This window comes from Podospora pseudopauciseta, chromosome 6 (assembly GCF_035222475.1).
Source record: "Podospora pseudopauciseta strain CBS 411.78 chromosome 6, whole genome shotgun sequence".
Classification (NCBI taxonomy): Eukaryota; Fungi; Ascomycota; class Sordariomycetes; order Sordariales; family Podosporaceae; genus Podospora; species Podospora pseudopauciseta.
This window is the reverse complement of record NC_085895.1, coordinates 4,127,190-4,145,899: the sequence shown is the minus strand read 5'-3', so window position 1 is coordinate 4,145,899 and position 18,710 is coordinate 4,127,190. Positions and strand designations below refer to the sequence as shown.

The 18,710-nt window shown below is 53.3% G+C and overlaps 7 protein-coding genes across 7 annotated transcripts; 3 read left to right on the top strand and 4 right to left on the bottom strand.

The window, feature by feature from the left end:
* Nucleotides 1-1,057: 1,057 nt before the first annotated feature.
* On the top strand, nt 1,058-4,069 carry QC763_610570 (uncharacterized protein; the record flags this gene model as incomplete). The annotated part of the gene is made up of 2 exons (XM_062914880.1): nt 1,058-2,975; nt 3,033-4,069. The coding sequence occupies 2 exons, from the start codon at nt 1,058-1,060 to the stop codon at nt 4,067-4,069; spliced, it is 2,955 nt and encodes a 984-aa protein (XP_062763649.1).
* A 676-nt stretch (nt 4,070-4,745) lies between these two features.
* Nucleotides 4,746-5,396, bottom strand: QC763_610560 (uncharacterized protein; the record flags this gene model as incomplete). Its single annotated transcript, XM_062914879.1, has 1 exon — nt 4,746-5,396. One exon carries the CDS (start codon nt 5,394-5,396, stop codon nt 4,746-4,748), a length of 651 nt encoding a protein of 216 aa, XP_062763648.1.
* A 393-nt stretch (nt 5,397-5,789) lies between these two features.
* On the bottom strand, nt 5,790-6,524 carry QC763_610550 (uncharacterized protein; the record flags this gene model as incomplete). Its single annotated transcript, XM_062914878.1, has 1 exon — nt 5,790-6,524. The coding sequence occupies one exon, from the start codon at nt 6,522-6,524 to the stop codon at nt 5,790-5,792; it is 735 nt and encodes a 244-aa protein (XP_062763647.1).
* Nucleotides 6,525-7,580: 1,056 nt separating this feature from the next.
* On the top strand, nt 7,581-9,724 carry QC763_610540 (uncharacterized protein). The gene is made up of 3 exons (XM_062914877.1): nt 7,581-9,094; nt 9,167-9,423; nt 9,479-9,724. Exons 1-3 carry the CDS (start codon nt 8,581-8,583, stop codon nt 9,557-9,559), a joined length of 852 nt encoding a protein of 283 aa, XP_062763646.1. The 5' UTR covers nt 7,581-8,580; the 3' UTR covers nt 9,560-9,724.
* A 935-nt stretch (nt 9,725-10,659) lies between these two features.
* QC763_610530 (uncharacterized protein) lies at nt 10,660-11,326 on the bottom strand (the record flags this gene model as incomplete). Its single annotated transcript, XM_062914876.1, has 3 exons — nt 10,660-11,023; nt 11,090-11,200; nt 11,261-11,326. The coding sequence occupies 3 exons, from the start codon at nt 11,324-11,326 to the stop codon at nt 10,868-10,870; spliced, it is 333 nt and encodes a 110-aa protein (XP_062763645.1). The 3' UTR covers nt 10,660-10,867.
* Nucleotides 11,327-11,636: 310 nt separating this feature from the next.
* QC763_610520 (uncharacterized protein) lies at nt 11,637-13,909 on the bottom strand (the record flags this gene model as incomplete). The annotated part of the gene is made up of 3 exons (XM_062914875.1): nt 13,276-13,909; nt 12,817-13,222; nt 11,637-12,749 (listed from the first exon to the last, which is right to left on the bottom strand). The coding sequence occupies exons 1-3, from the start codon at nt 13,677-13,679 to the stop codon at nt 11,637-11,639; spliced, it is 1,923 nt and encodes a 640-aa protein (XP_062763644.1). The 5' UTR covers nt 13,680-13,909.
* Nucleotides 13,910-14,906: 997 nt separating this feature from the next.
* Nucleotides 14,907-17,546, top strand: QC763_610510 (uncharacterized protein; the record flags this gene model as incomplete). Its single annotated transcript, XM_062914874.1, has 3 exons — nt 14,907-16,595; nt 16,649-16,870; nt 16,939-17,546. The coding sequence occupies exons 1-3, from the start codon at nt 15,236-15,238 to the stop codon at nt 17,544-17,546; spliced, it is 2,190 nt and encodes a 729-aa protein (XP_062763643.1). The 5' UTR covers nt 14,907-15,235.
* Between the last annotated feature and the right edge of the window lie 1,164 nt (nt 17,547-18,710).

Sequence of the window (18,710 nt, the reverse complement as noted above, 5' to 3'; positions counted from 1 at the left end):
TTGATCACCACAGAAAAGCAACCCTACAGCGAAAACGGGCTGTGTCACTTGTCTCGCGTTGATGGGGAGTCAACTGAAGGACGACGAGCTTCATCAGCTGCAAAGGGACGGCCCGCTCTTCGACTTCTAGAAGAGGCAATCCTCCATTATAAGATGCTGCCGAGGTCCAGTACGTGGGTCTTTGAGATAGAACAAGTTCAGAATGCAACGTCTTGACCTTGTCTATTCCATCAGATCGTCCTCGCTTCCTCTGCACGGTAGCATTCACTCTCTTGTTGAGCTCCCTCTCGGGGTCAATCAGGGGAGACGGGGCACTTGAAATGCACGCGTGGGGAAGGGAGGGGCAGGTGCATGCAGATTGCAGATGGCCCGTGCTCCCACAGCTGCTTTCAGGGTCCCAATTGGATGGACCGGCCAATTCAGGGGCCCGGGGACCACAAGACCACAAGGCGCGCGAGAGGCCAGAGCACCGTGACACCGTACTGTGATTCCTTATTCCTGCAGAAGTAATAAAGTATTTCTTTTTTTTTTCTCTCTCTCTCCATCATGCTGGAGTTAGCTGCCTGGGGGTTTCCAGCAGGCAAATACTAACATTACCCATCTGTTATGTCCTCGTAAGATACTCTTATTTGTCCAGCTGACCCTCGAAGCGCACGGCCCGGCTGTTATTTTTTTGGGGGGTTCATCAAATCGAAAAAGTCAATTCCAGTCGTCGCAACCACACAGGTCTCGTTGTGCTGCAGCAATTGTCCCTGACTGTCCTGCGCCATCCCCGCTTGGCGACTCTCGTCGCTGCTCCTCTCCCTCTTTTCCTCCAACGATGCTGCTTGTCTAGCGCGTGTGGGCTTTGACCAAGGACCTCCTCTAGTCTGCAAGCCACCGTTGGCCAGAGGGGAGTTTCCCGGTACCGTGACGTTTTCCGTTTCGACCGGCGATCGCTTCGTCCTGCAGGAGAGCGTCTCAACACATTAGCCTGCCCGTCAACCAGGTTGGCCCCGAACGTTAATACCTAGCCCCTCGTCCCGTGCCGCGCCCGCCGCCCTCTGCCTCCGCCACCATGGACCACCACCACCTGGAGTTGTCGTCCGTCGTACCACCACCGCCTGCAATTCCCCGCAAGTCCCGCGAGCGAGACCGTCCTCGTCATTCTGACTCCCGCCGTCTCGCCCTCGACCCTCCTCCTATCCTCGACTCGAGGCGCGATCGAGAGCCCGACATCTTTGCCGACTGGACCGACCGAGACCGACAGGTTTACGCCAACCGTTACCCCAAACCCAAAGAAAGAGGACGAGACTCTGAACACACCATCGCCGCCCCACCCACGCCTGCGTCACCCGAAGTAATATCGTCCCTCATCACATCCCTGTCGGCCATATCGAGGCCGCTCAGCAACCACTTTGACAGCCCGTCCTACCTCGCGCCCATCGGACCAGGAAGCCCCATCAGCATCTCCTTTCCCGGGTCGCCCACACAGGCCGCCGGCGGTGGTTCGTTTGGCGTCGACTACGGCGCCTTTTCCAAACCGTCCTTGGGAGATCTCAGAGAGGAGGATGTGCCGTTAGATGAACTTGCTGCGAGCCCTCCGGTGATCCGGACCTCTAAGCCCCCAAGTGGCCTGTCTGTACTCACAGCACCCAAGTCTCCGAAGAGCGCCGGCCCGAGGGAGAGTTCTGGCGGATTAAAGGGCCTCCTGTCACGAGGGAGCAGCAGTGCCTTGTCTCGGCCGTCAAGCAAGGGATCATTGACATCGGGAGGAGCAGAGAGCATCGGCAACAGCTTCGGGAAACTCAGTGTCGAAACCAGGAACGAGCCCGTCTCACCGGGCCCCGAAGGACACGGACTCAGAAAGCAGCGGTCCTTTGAAAGCTGGGGCTGGAAGAACGGACGAAGTCAACGCAGCCTCAAGTATATGAGCAGCAAGGAAATCCTGCGAGAAAAGGAAGCCGACAAGAAGAGAACCAGCTACGGCACTCCAGGATATAACCCCCCGAGTGGAAGCACAACACCGCGACTGGATCCACTTTCGGCCGAGTCCATAATCAACGAGGAAACGAACCTCGACCTTGGCAGAGACGGTCTGAGCAGCACGCTTTCCAGTCCAAGGGCCATCCCTACCAGAGACTCATCCCTGAGGAAGACGGGAAGTGGTGCTAAGCGCTCCTCTACCCGTGCCTCGCGGAACTCAAAGCGTGAAAGCGGGACTATCCCCGAGCTTGAAGAACAAGGCTCCGAGGGCCGTACCTTTTTTGACGACACAACGTCACGAAACTCCAGACAGAAGCCGCTCGATCCTCTGAGACTCTCGGCCGACATCCCGCAGTACAGCTCGGACAGGCTTCAACCTGAAGTACACAGCGCCCCTCCTGTAACACCCATGGCCAGCATGTTTCCTGATTTGGAGCCCCTCGACGACGGCGCACCGTCGCCGGCCATTGCTCAAGGACGCCGCAGAGACCGCGAGACCAGCACCGATGCGAAACGACGACGCTCCGGCAGAACCACCCCTGATCCTTTTGGTGGATACGCAAGCGAGGGCGGTGGTGTCGCTGTTAAGTCGAAGCGGAGCAGCACTCGGCTCAAGAGACTCTCTGGAGCCCCAGGTCCGACCCCCGACAAGGCCTTAGATCATCGTGCATCGAGCCATTCGAAAGGTGACCACCCGCACATTGGGTACGAGCGACCACCGAGCGCGGATAGTATCGACGACGCGGTGGAAAGCTACCTTTGTAGCCCTCGGCTGAGCCAAAAGATTCGGCACCCACAGACGGGACGTGTCATCAGCTTTAGTGAGGTTGGCGACCCGAATGGAAGCGCTGTGTTTTGCTGTGTCGGCATGGGGCTGACGAGATATATCACGGCGTTTTATGATGAGCTGGCATTGACCCTCAAGCTCCGGCTGATCACCCCAGACCGCCCTGGCGTGGGAGACAGCGAGCCATACGCTGAAGGGACTGCAACACCTTTGGGCTGGCCCGGTATGTTATTTTCTATCACTTTCTAGTCTAGCTGAGGCTGATACTAACTGCGTTCAGATGATGTCTATGCTATCTGCCAATCGCTCAAAATCACCAAGTTCTCCATTCTAGCCCATTCAGCCGGAGCCATCTACGCGCTGGCCACGGCACTTCGTATGCCCCAACACATTCGTGGCAGGATACATCTCTTGGCGCCATGGATTCCACCGTCGCAAATGAATGTCATAGGATCGAGCACGCAGACGCCTTTACCACCAACAAATGCCATCCCCACAAGCCAACGGATATTGCGCGCCCTCCCTACCCCTATTCTCAAGGCCGCCAACAGCAGCTTCATGACGGCCACCAGTTCCAGCATCACTAGCTCTCTACCGAAGCAAAAGCGAGCACGGCGAGAGAGGAAGAATAACGCGGCCAGGGAGAGCAAGGAGCAGTCCAAAAGCTCGTCACATGGTGCGGACAATAAGGAGAACCGCATGCACGATGACGGGTCCAAGGGCGCCTCTCAGATTCCGGCGGCCGACGAGTACATGGACCACGTAAAACCAACGGGGACGAACCCTAGCGGCGGCGATAACATGGGTCACCGTCACAATCGGTCCAACTCGACACAGCAAGGAAACCGGCGGACTTCGGACAAGGAGGATCTCCTGTCGGCGGCAGCGGCGCTTGCTACCTCACAGCTGGCTGACCGTGAAAGACAGGAGCTGTACGACAACCGGCTGACGCATTCCATCTGGCAGCTGGCCACCACCGGAGCCAACCCCGCCGTCGATCTGCTTGTGTGCCTCGAGCGGCGCCACACGATTGGCTTCCGGTACGTCGACATCACCCGACCGGTGATTATCCACCACGGCAGCCGCGACACGCGCGTGCCCGTCGATAATGTCAGATGGCTGGGCAAGACCATGCGCCGGTGTGAGGTGCGGGTGCTCGAGGGCGAGGGCCACGGTTTGATGGCGAGTGCCCAGGTCATGGGCGGAGTGCTGATGGAGATCAGCCAGGAGTGGGAGGAGTGGAGCAGAGTCACAGGTGCGACCACGCGGAGAGAAGAGGGGAGGGGAAGAAGAGGGACGATTGGACAGGCAAGATGAAGTTGTCTACACACGCACACACACACACACACACGCACACACACACACACACGCACACACACACACACACGCACACACACACACACACACATGCATGCATTTGGGATAAGGGTTCAGAGAGTTTGCATACCGGGTGTCATCTGTGTTTTGGAAAAGGCAGAGGGCTTCTTTGCAAGGGAGGAACGTATTTTTATTCTTGTATCATCTTCATCAGCATCGTCAGCCTTGTTGATCGCCAGTTTGCTCCTGGATGATGCTCTTCGCGTTTTTTATTATCTTTCTTGGTGCTTCAAGTCACAGGTATATATCTTTGTAGTTCGATGTAGTAGTAGACTAGCTTTAATGTTGAGTGTAATCTGGCGGTTTGCGGGTAAAGAGTGCCGTCCTATTTCAAGGCACATTACATCAGATAGAGAGCGTTCTTGTCGATGGTATTATTACCCCTGAATGTACCCTATCCGGCCTTTACCAAATATCTACCTCTTACTGCATGCTTGCTGTTGTATACGAATTGTCTGCCGCATCATAGGACAGCAGCAGAACAGGAGTGTCAATTCCAATCTCAAGTCTCTGTGTCTGTAAGCCTTGAGCGAGTTCAACCCAGGTCATTGTTTACTTCTTGCCAAACCACCCCCGCATCCGTCGGATTCTCCAGCTGCACCCTCCAGCTTGAACATCAAGCTGTCTTTTGCTTCCTCTTCTTGCTCGGCTTCCTCTTCTTCTTCTTGTTGTTGTTGTTGCCCAGCCTCTTCTTGAACCAGGACCCGAATTTCTTTATTTTGCCAAGCACAGACTTGGACTGGGATTTCACGCTCTCGGCTATCCTTTTCGTGCCATCTCTAAACTTCTGGCTGCGGGAGCTTTTGGTGTGAGCGGTGGAGGATTTGGATTTGCCCGAGGGGGCGGGGGAGAAGCGCTTGAGGATGTTGTGGTTGTTGGACTTGCTGGAGGAGGCGCGGCGGGAGGGGCGGTCGAAGTTGATGCGGTCGTTGGTACCGCTGTCACATGGACGTGTTCGTCTCTGTTCAGGCTGTTCGGGCTGTTCGGGCTGTTCAGGCCGTTGCTTCTCAAAGAGCGCGTCCCACTCTTGCTTTGCCCTTTTCGTTGCGTTTTCCCAATCTTTGCGTTGGTGCTCGATAAAATCCTGTGCGTCACGCCTTGCTCTGGTTTGAGGGTCCTCGTTGAATGGGTTTCTGAATGTGACGCCTGGAACATATGGCTCATGAACTGGCGTTATCTTTTTGGTGTCTGGTACAAAAGGCGATGGTCCAGGGGGGTCGCCTGAACAGCCAGGAGGCTTCGTAACATCCCGCAGGTCGGTGGGCATGGTTGTAGGTTGACTGGCTTCCGTGGGAGACTGGGAGGGTATATGCTGTTGATGGGGTGTGGACAAATGTTGGATTAGATGATGTGTTCTGGAGCTGATGGGATGGAATGGGACTGGTCAGAGGCGAAGCACGAGTCGACATCTGGGGCGCCCCTTCTGGTAGTATGTCGGCCACTTCCCAACCAGTTCTAGGAGCACTTGCCTCTCTAGGTAACCGTCAGATCAACTGCAGGAAAGAGAACCTGGCAACGAGAATGAAGCAGCAGGTTGGATTTGAAGCACACCAGCAGCGTCGTTGTGCTCTTTGGATAGTCGTTTACACACTCACTGACGGGACTGCCAACAATGGTGAAAGCATTCGCCTGTCCATTTCCTCTCATGGTCCACTGAAAATCATGGCTTCGTGCCGCTGCAGATAAGAAAAGGGAAAACCTTTGTCGGCCCGCTCTCAATATCCCCCTTTCCAGGCTCGCTCTCCACCCTCTTGGGCAACTCGAACGCTGTTTCCACCGTCACGCTCTCAAATCCAGTCTCTTCAATGATCTTCTGAATATCTTCTCTTTTGATCCCATGCCTCTCCACCCCATCCATCTTGCTCTCGGGATGAAACTTCCTCGCCTCGGGCCCAAAGTCCTCAAAATCAGTCACCGCAACTTTGCCTCCCGGTTTCAGCAACCCGTAAATCGTCTTGAAAACGGCCGCCAGATCCGGGATATGGTGCAATACCAGATGCGATACCACAAGGTCAAACGTCCTCGCCCGTGTCTCAGATCCCAGGGTGGCTTTTGTCAACGGGTCGATTTGAAGCCTTGCATCATCCGGATCCTGCAAAAGTGCGCACACAGCGAGAACATTTTTGACATTTTGGTGAGAGCTAGAGGAAGAAAGCTTGGCTGTGAGGACATCGATCATTCCCGAGGCCGAATCAACTGCTGTGATCGATCTCACATGAGGAGCGAGAAGGAGAGACAAAAGGCCTGTCCCGCAGCCCAAATCGAGGATATCAAACGAGGCGCTGCAGAAAGGGAGGTACGATTCGACGGCAAGTTCAGTGGCGAGGACGACCGAGGGGTTGGAGTCCCAGTTTGCGGCTTCTTGGTTGAAGCGGGTTTGGTTGGGCTCTGTCATGTTGAAGCTCTTGGGGGCCTGATCTGAAGGTTGAAATGGGTGCTGAGGTTGGTGGGATGATGTGTCGGATGACGAGAAGAAGAAAGGCATCCGGTGAACCTCGGAAGTGGGGAACTTAGCGCCGGCGGGTAATGTAACCGGGGAGCTGGAAAGGGAGGGGTAACCTATCTTACCTAGGTACATTAGCTTAGGTATGTTGTTGTATGACAAAAGTTTTGTCCTTTTTTTCCCTGTTATCAACACAGGAAGACCATGACGGAAGGGGGCAAAGCTACCTACCTATGATGGATTTTTAATAAGAGAATCGCAGTTTTTAACTGGTGTCTCTTCTTTGTAGCCATTCGTGAAAAGGAAGACGCCAGGTCGAAGGTTTGTCCTTTGCAAAGTTAGATTTAATCATAATTGCCGTCTGGCAATCCAACTTTAGATACATGTCATGATGGAGCCAGGCAGCAAAGATCCACTTAGGGATAGAGTTTTGGCGCCTCCAAAACCAAACTCGATCCTCAAAGCCATTCATCTGATAAGCGTGGAAACCTCTCTTCCACAATGACTGAGGCTTGAGCATCTGGATATCAGTTAACCGACCCACTTATACCCCAAGGAAAAAAAAAAGGCGTGAGTGGCGTAAGTGCACCCCTTTTTGGCGTTCCTTGCCCATTTACCCTGTTTTCCCGCCGGCCAATGGCATTGCTCACATCACTTGTCTCTGTCCAGTTTTGACACATTGTCCACCATCCCTGGTACCAAATCAGCCAAAAGAATTCGAAATCATGAAGAAAAGAGTTTTCATCTTGCTCTTGGCGGCTTCAGTCTCACCAGAGTCAGAAGTGTCAAATCTTTCAGAGGAAAACCTGCACAGTTTGTTTGAACCCTTTAAGCAACGTTTACAACAGTTCAGAGACAACGTTACACTAGCTTCACATGCGATCAAGTGTCTATGGTCTGCAAAATTCCTCAAAGATGCAGTTCGGCGCAACTACCGTGTGCACCGGCCAGCAGATGTCCCCAATGCAACCCAAAAGCTGGGGTAGATGTGTCATCAACCCGGGCACCATTGTCCTTTTTGGGACCCGGCCGAGCGGTACTTTGGTCTCGTTTCAATGCAACTGGCTTGATGACTGCCCTTTGTCAGAAACGGTCGGCCCCCTGACAGCTTTATCTCCGGCTCTATCTGAGCACTTGAGCGTTGATGACAGGATCTCAGTCATAAGGTATGGGGTCGAAGCCTGCCAGTTTGCAGATTTTGTCCGATGCCCAATAATCGCATGGAGCACTTCCAAGACTAAGCAGTGGCCATTCAGCGGGTTTGCAGCCCCAGAAATCCTGAGTCTTGAAGCGGGAGATGTGCCAGAGTGCTTAATAGGAGGCACAGTTTGCGTGCCGAGCCTATGTACCCCTGGAAGATCTCAAGGGATGCCCAATCACCTCGTTAAGACCCCAGAATGGGCCGCATGAACCTTACGCCCCAATTATTCCCTTACCATCCTTTTCCAGGCCTCGACCAGGCCGACTACCGTACCAGGTTGTGGACGAGTGAGCCATAACGGCCTGAACCGCCTGCTACCAAGACAGCTCCGCAAGTCCTGGGTTTCATGTTACACCGTTGCATGTTTTCTGAAGAAGTCACTGTGGGGACGACGTGGCATACACCGGAGGTGACCACTTGGGAAGATGCCCTGACCTGACCTTGTGGACTTTGCCATGTCGAAGCAGGGGTAGCATGGATCCCATGTGGTTTGTTGCTATCACAGTGCACCCTCTCGTGCTCCTAACTGGTCACTTCATGGCACCGCTTCATTTACTCCAGACCCAGATGTCAGGTTCTAGATGGCCGACAGGAATCTTTATATAAGTTGAGCCTCTCTTCCTGTGTTTCTGTCTTGAGAGGCTAGGGTCTAGGTCTTCAACCACATTCCTTTTCCAAGACACCTTCACATTCCTTGGATTTTGAGACACTCCTTTGCAAACATTTGAGCTTTTCATCTTGGCGACCGCTTGTACATACTTATTCTTCTCATCACTCCTTTTTTTTTTTTTGTTGAGCTCTCTCACCATGCATCTTTCTTCCTATCTTGCCCTTCCTCTCTTGCCCCTGTTGGCATCTGCGTATCAACCTCCCTCTTACGCGGGCTACTCTCTCCTCTGGGCTGACACTTTTTCCGGTTCCTCGGCCACCCTCCCGTCCTCTTCAAACTGGGACATCATCAACCGAAACATTGGCGTCAACAATGAGCTCCAGACATACCGCGCCGACCCCAGGCAAATTCAGCTTTCTGGTGGCCAAACTCTTCAAATTGTCCCCTGGCGCGACAGCCAGCTTCAATGGACATCTGGCAGAATAGAGTCGAGGTACACCTTCACCCCGGGCGCAGGGAGAAGGACGTTGGTAGAGGCCGAGATAAGATTTGGAGGGAATGACCTCTCTCAGAAGCAGGGGATCTGGCCTGCGTTTTGGCTGCTGGGTCAAAGCATCCGGACGGGGACTGGCTGGCCGGCATGTGGCGAGGTGGACATCATGGAGACGGTCAATGGGTTGTTGACGGGGTATGGGACGGTTCACTGTCATGGTATGTTATTATTCCTACTGCACCACAGGTAGGCATGGTTGAAGGTGGCTGACAGATGCGGTACCTACCTAGTCTATCCAGGGGGCGCTTGCAACGAGCCCACCGGCCGAGGGGGGGCCATCAATATCCCCAACCAAGGCTGGCAAAAGTGGCGGGTCATCTTTGACAGGACCTCTTCCGACTGGAGAAGCGAGCACATAACTTGGTACATGAACGGGCAGCAGTTCCACCAGGTCAGGGGCGATCAGATCAACGATGCTGGTGTGTGGGCGAGCTTGGCCCAGAAACCGCTCTTCTTCATTCTCAACGTGGCTGTAGGAGGTGACTGGGTAGGTCTTGTATTCAAGGAATGCATAAGGGAGAGTAGCGCTAACGGTCAGACAGCCAGGGTACCCCAACGGAAACACGGCCGACGGTTACGGCTCGATGATGGAGGTGGGATATGTCGCTCACTATTCCACATGATCATGGCAACAGGAGCAGCTTTTTTGATAAGTCAAGGTCATTCGTAAGATCTTCGTGTACATACCTACTTGACATCTTTTCGCCTTCTCTCTTCCCTGTATATACTTTTCATCTCAGCCCATCACTCGCTCTGCGCTGAAGACATTATAATACCTGTATTCTAGCAACGTGTCCAAATCCACCCATTGTGGACAATCAACTGATCTGAACTGAGCCGGCTCTGGGCTTGACTTGGCTCAGGATTTCCGGGTCGGCTTGACTTGAGGGTATCACGGCTTGACTTGGCTCAGGTGATTGTCCACACTGAAGCCACCTTGAAGGATGGCTCGATATGCGCGCTCCGCCCGCCGTACCAAAAGCAAGCACGCATCCTGACACGATCGGCAGACAGTGCGTTCCTCCACAAACCATCGTAATTCACCCCAAGAGGCCTCTGTTGATCCTGTTCCTTATGTTCTCTCTCAAGATCCTCTTTCCCACTATCCCCTCTAACATATGGCTCGTCATCTGACTCGTCCACAGCTTGGTTCTGACTCTCCGCTTTCATTCTATTTGCCCATCGCCTTTTTGCCCAGCGCCGGTTTCTCCTTCTTCTCGGCCTCCGACTTCCAGAACTAGTCTGGTTCTCAGCAGTGTTGTTGGGGGCCAATGACGTGACTATATGGCGGAGTGTATCCCAGTCGAGAGCTTGCCTGGCTCGATCCGGGTATGCAGGCACGGAGCGAGACCTGCGAACCGGTTCGGCATCTATGTTTCCATATGGGTCACGTCCGCGTTCGATCGAACATGAGAGCCGGCGAGTGCGGACTGCGCCTGGCCGTGGGGTATGGTACCGTGAGGTATCCCCTTCGTCTGGGCTGTTGGGCGCCATATTGGTGATTGTGGTCTCGTGAGCGCGTGGGTTCGTGGGCTCTTGGTGCTCGTGGGCTCGTTGATACGTGTAGAGGTGAGTATGATCTGGGGCAGAATGATAGGTAAGGTAACTGGAACCTGGCGTATCAAGACAACTGGAAGACGCTCGCATTTTAGGGCAGATAAAACAAACTGGTATTTTAGATTTAGCACAAATCTCAGCCACGACATTATGACTGCATGCTGTGGTGACAGATCATGAAGCCTCTCAGTACTGTAAGTGGATACAAAGCTTATATCGCACCGTGGTACTTTGGAAGACTATGATCACAGGGATGATGTGGTGATTTAGGCTTTGCACAGAAAAAGTTTACACCGTGAAATTTCTACTCGCAAGCTTTTTGGAGCTAAGCCATCCAAAAGCCTGACAACCTAGAAGACACAACAGGTCGATACCTAGTACAGACCGTCAACAAAGTCTACCACGATGACCTTCTCTACCAAAGCGCCGATGCTCTTCAAAAAATCCTGATGAGAAGGGTCGGTCGAGACGTAGTAGTCTCTGTCCTCCGCCGAGGAGAACTCAACCACGAAGCCGTGGGTGATGCCATTCTTTCGCTTGACTGTCAGTAAGATCATGATATCTTAGGATGGAAGGTACCTCAGCTCATCACACACCTGGAGCCCCTCTGGTGAGTTGTCCTTACCACCTTTGATCGTCTTGATATAGGGTGTATTGCTTGTGGGGTGGAGGCAGCTGTCTTTGAGCGCAATGAAGCGATCGCAAGCCTATGTGACAACTGAGGGTTAGCACAGACGGGCTTTCAAGCCAAGGGAATTAGTACACACGGCCTTCACATCATCAGCATCGGCATCGGCCTTGATCTGGAAGAGAACGGTATGTGTTACGGACATGGCGCGTAGAGTAGGTTTGTGACGGTGGATGAAGATTGGAGAATACCTGTGGCGGGGGCGCTCATCATATGGCCGTTAAATCCCGTGGACTTCCCCGCTGTACCACGTGAAAAGAGTAGGACCACATGGAGAAACCTAGGCAAAAGATTGGGTCCTGAAGCGGAATCACCACGGAATGGTACAACTCAACTCCCGATTAAAATTAAACTCGATGTAACTTGCTGGCGCCGGAGCAATAGATGGCCCTCAACCCGCTCGAGTCCGAGACTAAGTGCGAGTCCACAAAGCTCACGCATTTGCCTCGAGGTACTCAAGTCCGACATAGCCGCCCGTTCTGTGTTTGTATCCCTTGATCTCCATCCCGGACCTCCCACCTCTCGCTTCCCACTGCGGTCGTGGCATAAAAGACATGCCCAGGATCCCACTTCTGCTTGATACTTGACAGTCGCTCATAGTGACCTCCATAAAACGCTTCCCGCCAGTTTGGATCATCAACATGAGCTTCGTTCAAGTATGCCCCACCACCATCACTCTCCGGAGCAACCGCTCTGAATGGCGCCAGGATTTCATCTCTAAACTCCCTTGACGCAGCACCGATCAAACCGGGGGTGAAAGCTAACGGTTCCGCGTCAATCACTGCCGCCAGGATGAGGAAGCAGACAGCCTCCCGCCAAGCATTGTTCACGGCGTTGTCAACGTTGGCTCTGTTCCTCGGCGCCTGGTGATACCCCATCAGTATCCTTCCACTCTCACTATGCCGCTTGATGACCGCAAAAGTTTCTTCGAATTTTGTCCGGTTTTCCCAATTCCGGCGTGGGAGTAGCCAGTTGCCGGCAATGTTCATCCCCCCGGCGGCGTTCAACATGACATCCTCGCCCCAAGTGGAGGCCCAGGCGGGGAGATAGGCATCGTGTTGGGTTGTGTTTGGTGTGAATGGAATACCCAGTTCTGTGAGCTGGTCAAACCATGGCTTGACGAGCTTGTTGAACGACTCGATGGTGTGGTTTGGCGCAAAAAAGGGGCTCATGCTAAAGACATAGTTGCCGTTGGTATTGACTAGTACCCACCAGGAGTACGTGCCCGCATCGGTAAAGGGGATGAAAAGCTCAAAATAGCCGCGCATTCCCTTCCAGAATGTCTCGGCGGAGACAGTATCAGAGGTGCTGATGGAGAAGGTGGAGGTTACGACCGGGAGTTTGGGTTGAGCTCTGATGATCACAGAGGTGACCACACCGAATGTGCCAGCTCCGCCGCCACGAAGAGCCCAGTAGAGGTCAGGATTATGTTTTGGGGAGACAGTGGTGAACTGGCCTTCAGCGGTGACAAGCTGAAGAGCGAGAACATGATCGGCTGCCATGCCGTAGAGGCCTGACAAGGGTGTGTGACCGCCTCCAGCTACGTAACCTCCGGCATAACCGACGCTCTTTGACGTGTTAGCAGTTGGACACCTGGTGGGTAGATATGTATTGTGGGTAGTTAACGCTGCTCACCTCGCAGATGCCGCCCAGGACACTGACACCATTCCGATCCGCTGCCTCATAAACTTGCCTCACCGTCGCTCCAGGGGCAATCTTGAGTGCTTTGCCACCTTGCTCAAAGCCATCAACTTTCAGGTCGTCAAAATACCGGATATCGTTCAAGTGATGGGTCCAGATACTCAGAGCCCCGGCCCCAGTCGACTTGCCCAGGTAGCAATGTCCCGTGTTCTTGATGACCAGCCTGATATTTGTGTTCCTTGCAAAGTTGATGGCTAGTTGGATTTGCTGCACATTGGTAGCATTCACTGCGTATACTGGGAATGCGCCGTGTGTGCAGTTTGAGGATCGAGGATCTGAAGTTGGAAGACAGGTCCTACCCTGGAAGTTGGGGAAGAAGTTAGAGGTAGGGTCATCCTCACTGGGGAGCTTGTTAGTGTTTTCACTACAGCTTATAGAGAGTCAGAGGCATACTGGAAATAGGGATTGCTAAAATTTGCTTGAACCTGGGAGCACCTCTGCGCATCGTAGAGGCCTGTATTGGCGTAGCAGACTGCCGCAGCTGGGACCGTCTTGATCAGAGCACCACCGAGGACCTTACCAAAGGCATCCCATGCTTCCGGTGAGGGCCAGTCATTGTCTCCTGGAAACACTTTGCAGGTGCCAGGGCTTAACCGATTAGGTGTTGCTGGGGTTTTTTGGCCTGTGCAGGGAAACAGGTGTTCATATTGCGAGGTATTGGTGTCCTGGACAAGTCTCGCCAAATTAATGGGGTCCAAAGGTGTTGTCTCCCAAGCAAAAAGAGGATGGGAATGCCTGGTGGCTTGTACCGAGAAATTAAAGGTAAGAAGAACTCCCAGAATCTTGATTAGCGACATGGCGAAACAATGCTCACTTGGTAATCGAGTGTTGAGGGAGATGACGGCCCGGCTTGCTCTGGGTATCGAACACTCCTGTCATTATATGATCTCTCAACATGCCGTGCACGGTTGACGGTCTCACAGAAATTGTGCAGATCTTTTCACCCGCATTTCTCCGCACAAAGGTTACGTTTCCAAGATCTTTACACTTGCTTTGAAGTATTGGATTGGCCAGTCGGGGTGTCTACTGCATATGACAAAAATGATGATCCAGGCTAAACACGACGAGTCCGATACTCGCTTTAGGTTGCGACACCCCTGTGTAACGGGAAAAAGAACTGTGCTTGGTGTGGTGTTCAATAGTCGTGAAATTTGCAGTTACAACCCATTTATTCCATGATTCAGGTCAGGTCAGGTAGCTCTATTTCGCATAATATGTTACTCTCCACAATCCGCAAATTCCCAGCATCTCATACCCTATAATCATCACCGCCTCCGCGATCACTACTCCTAGGCCGTCTCGGTTGCGGTGCCGTTAGCAGGACTTCTGATTCTGCTTCCATACTTCTCCCGCCCCCCATCTGAACTTGCCTGTACCCATCATATGAGCTGTCGTCTCTTCCGGAAGTTTGCCATGTCCGTTCCCTTGCTAATCGATCGTATAAACTCTCGCCGCTGACTTCCCGTACCTCTGGCTCCTTTTCCTTGTTGCTTGGTTTTGATGAATAAATGGCGAGAATGACTGCGATGAAGAAGACGATGGCAAGGGGAATCCCGATTGCGGCTGCAAGTTCGACGGACCCCCCTATCGCGTCGGCGGTCGCTGAAGCTCTGCCTCGAGAGAGCAGTGTGGGCATGTTGAGGACAGGAATAAATAATGTAGCTTGGAAATGGCGGAGCATATGTTTGATGTTCTTCCCTCTCGAAGCAGCCACTCAGTGCTTTTTATGTCTTTGTGAAGCGCCTTGGTTGCTATCACTGGATCGATGGTAACCAATCAATGGCGACGCGGAGCCGAGTCTTGGAACCAACACCAGTCCAGCTGTGACAGCTCTTGTAGATCAGACTTATGCATGCAGAATCCTCCACCAAAGCTCAAGGCGCTTGGGGACTGTCAAAACAACAAAAAATCTAGCACAATGCTGTGCCAGTCAGGGGTTCAGGGGTCAGGGGGGTTAGGGTTGATAGAACAGTCCCCTTTTGCGTCGGTGGTTTCCTGTCCTCATGATGATGCACTTGACATTGAACCAATTGTCCTCAAGCCAAAGTCCGAGCCAGGATGACGGCTATTGGACATTTATTCACTGCTGTGCAGCAGGCTGTTGGGGGCAGTGCCGCCTGAACGAGACCAATCGACGCATCGACTCGCTCTCCGATGGAGTGCATATTGCATGTCCCCGCATGCGCAGCCAGGCAACGCCAGGCAGGACGGTCTCACAGCCTGCCTCAGATGCCAACACTCTGAGCAAACGCGGGGTATATCAAGATGATCCATCTCATCCAACATCCAAGTTCCCCATCACTCATCCTTTCTCTTCTTTTGAAACCGACACAAAGCCACAGATCCAACAACCATGCCGAGTGACAAGCCGCTCCAAGACGACGATGAGTCGTACTCCATCATCGAGCGTTTGGCTGATGCCATCCGCATCGAAGATGACCTCCACGCTGGCACCGAGGATCGCCAAAGGCTGGTTCAGGATCTCTACGAAGGCCCCAAAAAGTGCCAATGTTGCCTGAACTGGGTCCACGAGATGCCCCCTGACGTGGAAGTCGACCAAGACAACGAGGACTGCACCTATCCTCTCATTGTCCGCCGCCGTGTTCTAGCCACCATGAACGGCAACAAGAAGCGGATTGAACTCCACTCAATTGAGATCCGCCATCCACAAGTCCGGGAGGTGCTATTCGACGTGTTTGAGGGATACGATAACCTCGTGAAAGAGGTCAAGTTCTTGATCTTCAAGGCACCGTTCCGCCCATTCTTCTGGCGCTGGGACAGGTTCAACGCCGCCATCGACAAGGAAGAGAGTGAGGTTGTCAAGACCATTCTGATCCAGCTGAGGTCCCTTGTCAGGGCCGACCTGGCCGAGGCGTTTGCAGTCAAGGACGAGCTCGTCAGCCACGGCATCATCACTTTCAAGCACCTGTGGACCATTTTCCCTCCAGGCGAGCTCGTGTACGAGACTCCGCGTATCACCAGGCAGTCAAACCTGGGTGACTTCTTCATCGTCACCGAGGTGGAAGCCCCTCACGATGACCCCGAGCGCTACCAACGCCATCCACGATACCACCTCTTCTGCACAGGCACTTCATGGAATGGGTCTAGCTTTGGCGCCACGAATGACAACATCAGTCTCTCTAGCTTCAAGGGCACAAGAAAGATTGCGGACATGCGAGTCGTTCCGGTAAAGTACCTCGAGGATGCGGCCGCAATCAAAGCCCGATGCCTCGAAAGGGGAAAGAGACATCACGAGCTCGCTGGCATCACCTACAAGGCATATCTCCCTGAGAAGGCAGATGAGATGAGCGAGTCAGAGCGGAAACAACACACCAATCGCATCATGTTGGATTCCCGGAACTGCCCCAGAAGAACCTTTACCAGACACCTGAGCGAGGTGAACAAGCCGCAGCTTTACACTGAGCTGATTACGCAAGCTCCGGTTGATGCTGCCCCGCCCGGTGGTCACCGTCCTCTTGAGGACAACCCGCTGAGGCCTCGATACCGGCAACCAATTCCAGTGCACGACCACGACGCACCGTACGACGAGCCGTACGCCAGACCTCCTCCACGACCTCTAGTTGTCGAGGACGATCCTATGGCGACAGGGACAGAAGATGGCGACAAGAACAAGAAGCAGGTCCTCGATGAGCTCGAGCTGTTGCTTTTGTCTTCTTACATGCATGGCTATTGCCTCAAGGAGAGAAAATGGGGTAAGCTTTTGTTGACTTTCTTATCAAGCTAACTTACTGACGACGGCAAACAGATGACTTCGAGGTGGATCGCATCATCGACGTCGAGAAGAACACCAAGCCCTTTGATAGCCTTGTGCTCCCGGACGGTTACAAAGATCTCATTCTGTCCTTTGTCGAGAATCAGCTCAAGGACGGAGAGGCCTTTGACGATGTCATCAACGGCAAGGGCGGTGGTCTTGTCATGTTGCTGGCCGGTGATCCAGGTGTGGGCAAAACAATGACGGCAGAGTCTGGTATGTACCGCAGTTCACCTCGAGCGCTTGTGTTTGTAAATGATTGGAAGCTAACTTGTGTGCCTCAGTTGCTGAAAAGATTCATGCGCCGCTGGTCAAGATGGAGTTGTCGGACCTCCTGAAAGACGAACGGGATCGTATGCCCGAGAGGCGTCGGCGCGATTCCCGGTCACGCTCACCCGTCAGCAGCCGCGATGACGATGAGCTGACCAAGACCTTCTCGCTTGCCGCCAAGTGGAAGGCCGTGCTCCTAATCGATGAGTGTGACATGTATCTTGAGAAGAGGAGTGACGACTCCCCGGAACGAAACCGGCTCGTGGCTCGCTTCCTCCGTGAGCTGGAGTACTACCCTTCTCTGCTGTTCCTCACCACCAACAGAGAACGTGTTCTGGACCCGGCCATCTACTCGCGCATCCACCTCACCATAAACTACCCTGCCCTGGACCTGTCATCACGTCTCGCCATCTGGAAGACGTTCCTGGGTATGGAGGAGGGAGAATTCGCCTCCACGGTCACGGATGAGGAGTTTGACACGCTAGCGTCGATCGAGACAAACGGCCGCAGGATCAAGAACATCACCAAGACTGCAAGGATGATGGCCAAGAGATATGATAGAGGTATCACCTTCGAGGATATCAGGAACGTGATGCGTATTACGGAAGGACTGCAGATTTGATGGAGCAATGAGTCAGTACAGGACGGGGGGATTCAGATTGAAGTCTTGCCTTTCAGGTTTTTCATGGCACCTAGCAATGTCCTAAACAGGCAGCTTTTTCCTGCTCGAATGTCATTATCAAACCAAATGCTAAACATAGACTGATATCCCAGCTAATGGTGTTCCTTCAGGTGATGTGCGCAAGATGTAAACCTTCTTCATTGCTGCCAGCTGACCTGTTCTGAACACCCTCATCATGGGTTGCTTGTAAGCAGTCAGCCATACACCGTGGGTAGAAGGAAGCCATGGGATGCTTTTGCCCTTGCTCATTACTACGCAACCGACGCACAAGCCCCCTATTGGTCCTCAAGATGGCTACAAACATGGGACGATGATACGTAAAACACAGGGAAGGAAGGTGTGCCCCCCACGTGCCAATGTCTAAACCCAGGAACCGATAACCCGGGTCAGTCATATCAGGCATCTCTTGCTCGTATAGAACTTCATAGACTCACCATCTAGAAAGCTCGGGCCGAACGCCCCTAGACTCAACCCCTGAGCATAAGCATTCGCCAAGGGTCAGCATTAGCCCAGTTTGGGCTTGGTGGGGTGGGACTATTTGCTTGTGCGTGTCCTCACCGATGAAAGAACTAGGGACCGCCCGCCCAGGGCAAAGAGCCTGGGCTGGAACTTAAGGTCCGCAGGAGCTGGTTTGTGGCGCGGTTGCAGGGCTGATGACCGAGTGGCCCCCCCCCCGGCCCCGGGAACATGTCTGTCCGAGTTTTCGGACTTGGATCAAATTCAGGAGCCCTGGACGCGTCTGATCCACGAGGACCTTTTGTGTTTTCCTGGTTGTGGGCAATGCATGGTGAACACCAACGTACCAGAAGAACTGTGGCGAGGTGGTCAAATTTGGTTGACATGTTAAAGCGTCAGGGGTTGGCACCCATGTCCCGACCAATCGCATGTTATACGCAGCCTGGAAGGATGCCATAATATCATGTCCACCTAGGCGAAGTAATCGCGCCTGGTCGTTCCACACAAAGTGCTTGGTATGGGTCGACTAACTTGGGTACCTAGTCTATGAAAGATGTAGATGGGCATATAAGTTATCAAGATTCCCACAACTGATCTGCATTACCTATCTCCCCATCTGGCTTCTCAATCTTCAAAGTTCAGAAAAGT

Bases quoted from the DNA above. Each gene is read 5' to 3' on its own strand.
- QC763_610540 (XM_062914877.1), top strand. From the start codon at position 8,581: ATGCATCTTTCTTCCTATCTTGCCCTTCCTCTCTTGCCCCTGTTGGCA. The intron at 9,095-9,166 runs GTATGTTATTAT...GTACCTACCTAG, and splicing joins TGGGACGGTTCACTGTCATG to TCTATCCAGGGGGCGCTTGC. The intron at 9,424-9,478 runs GTAGGTCTTGTA...ACGGTCAGACAG, and splicing joins TGGCTGTAGGAGGTGACTGG to CCAGGGTACCCCAACGGAAA.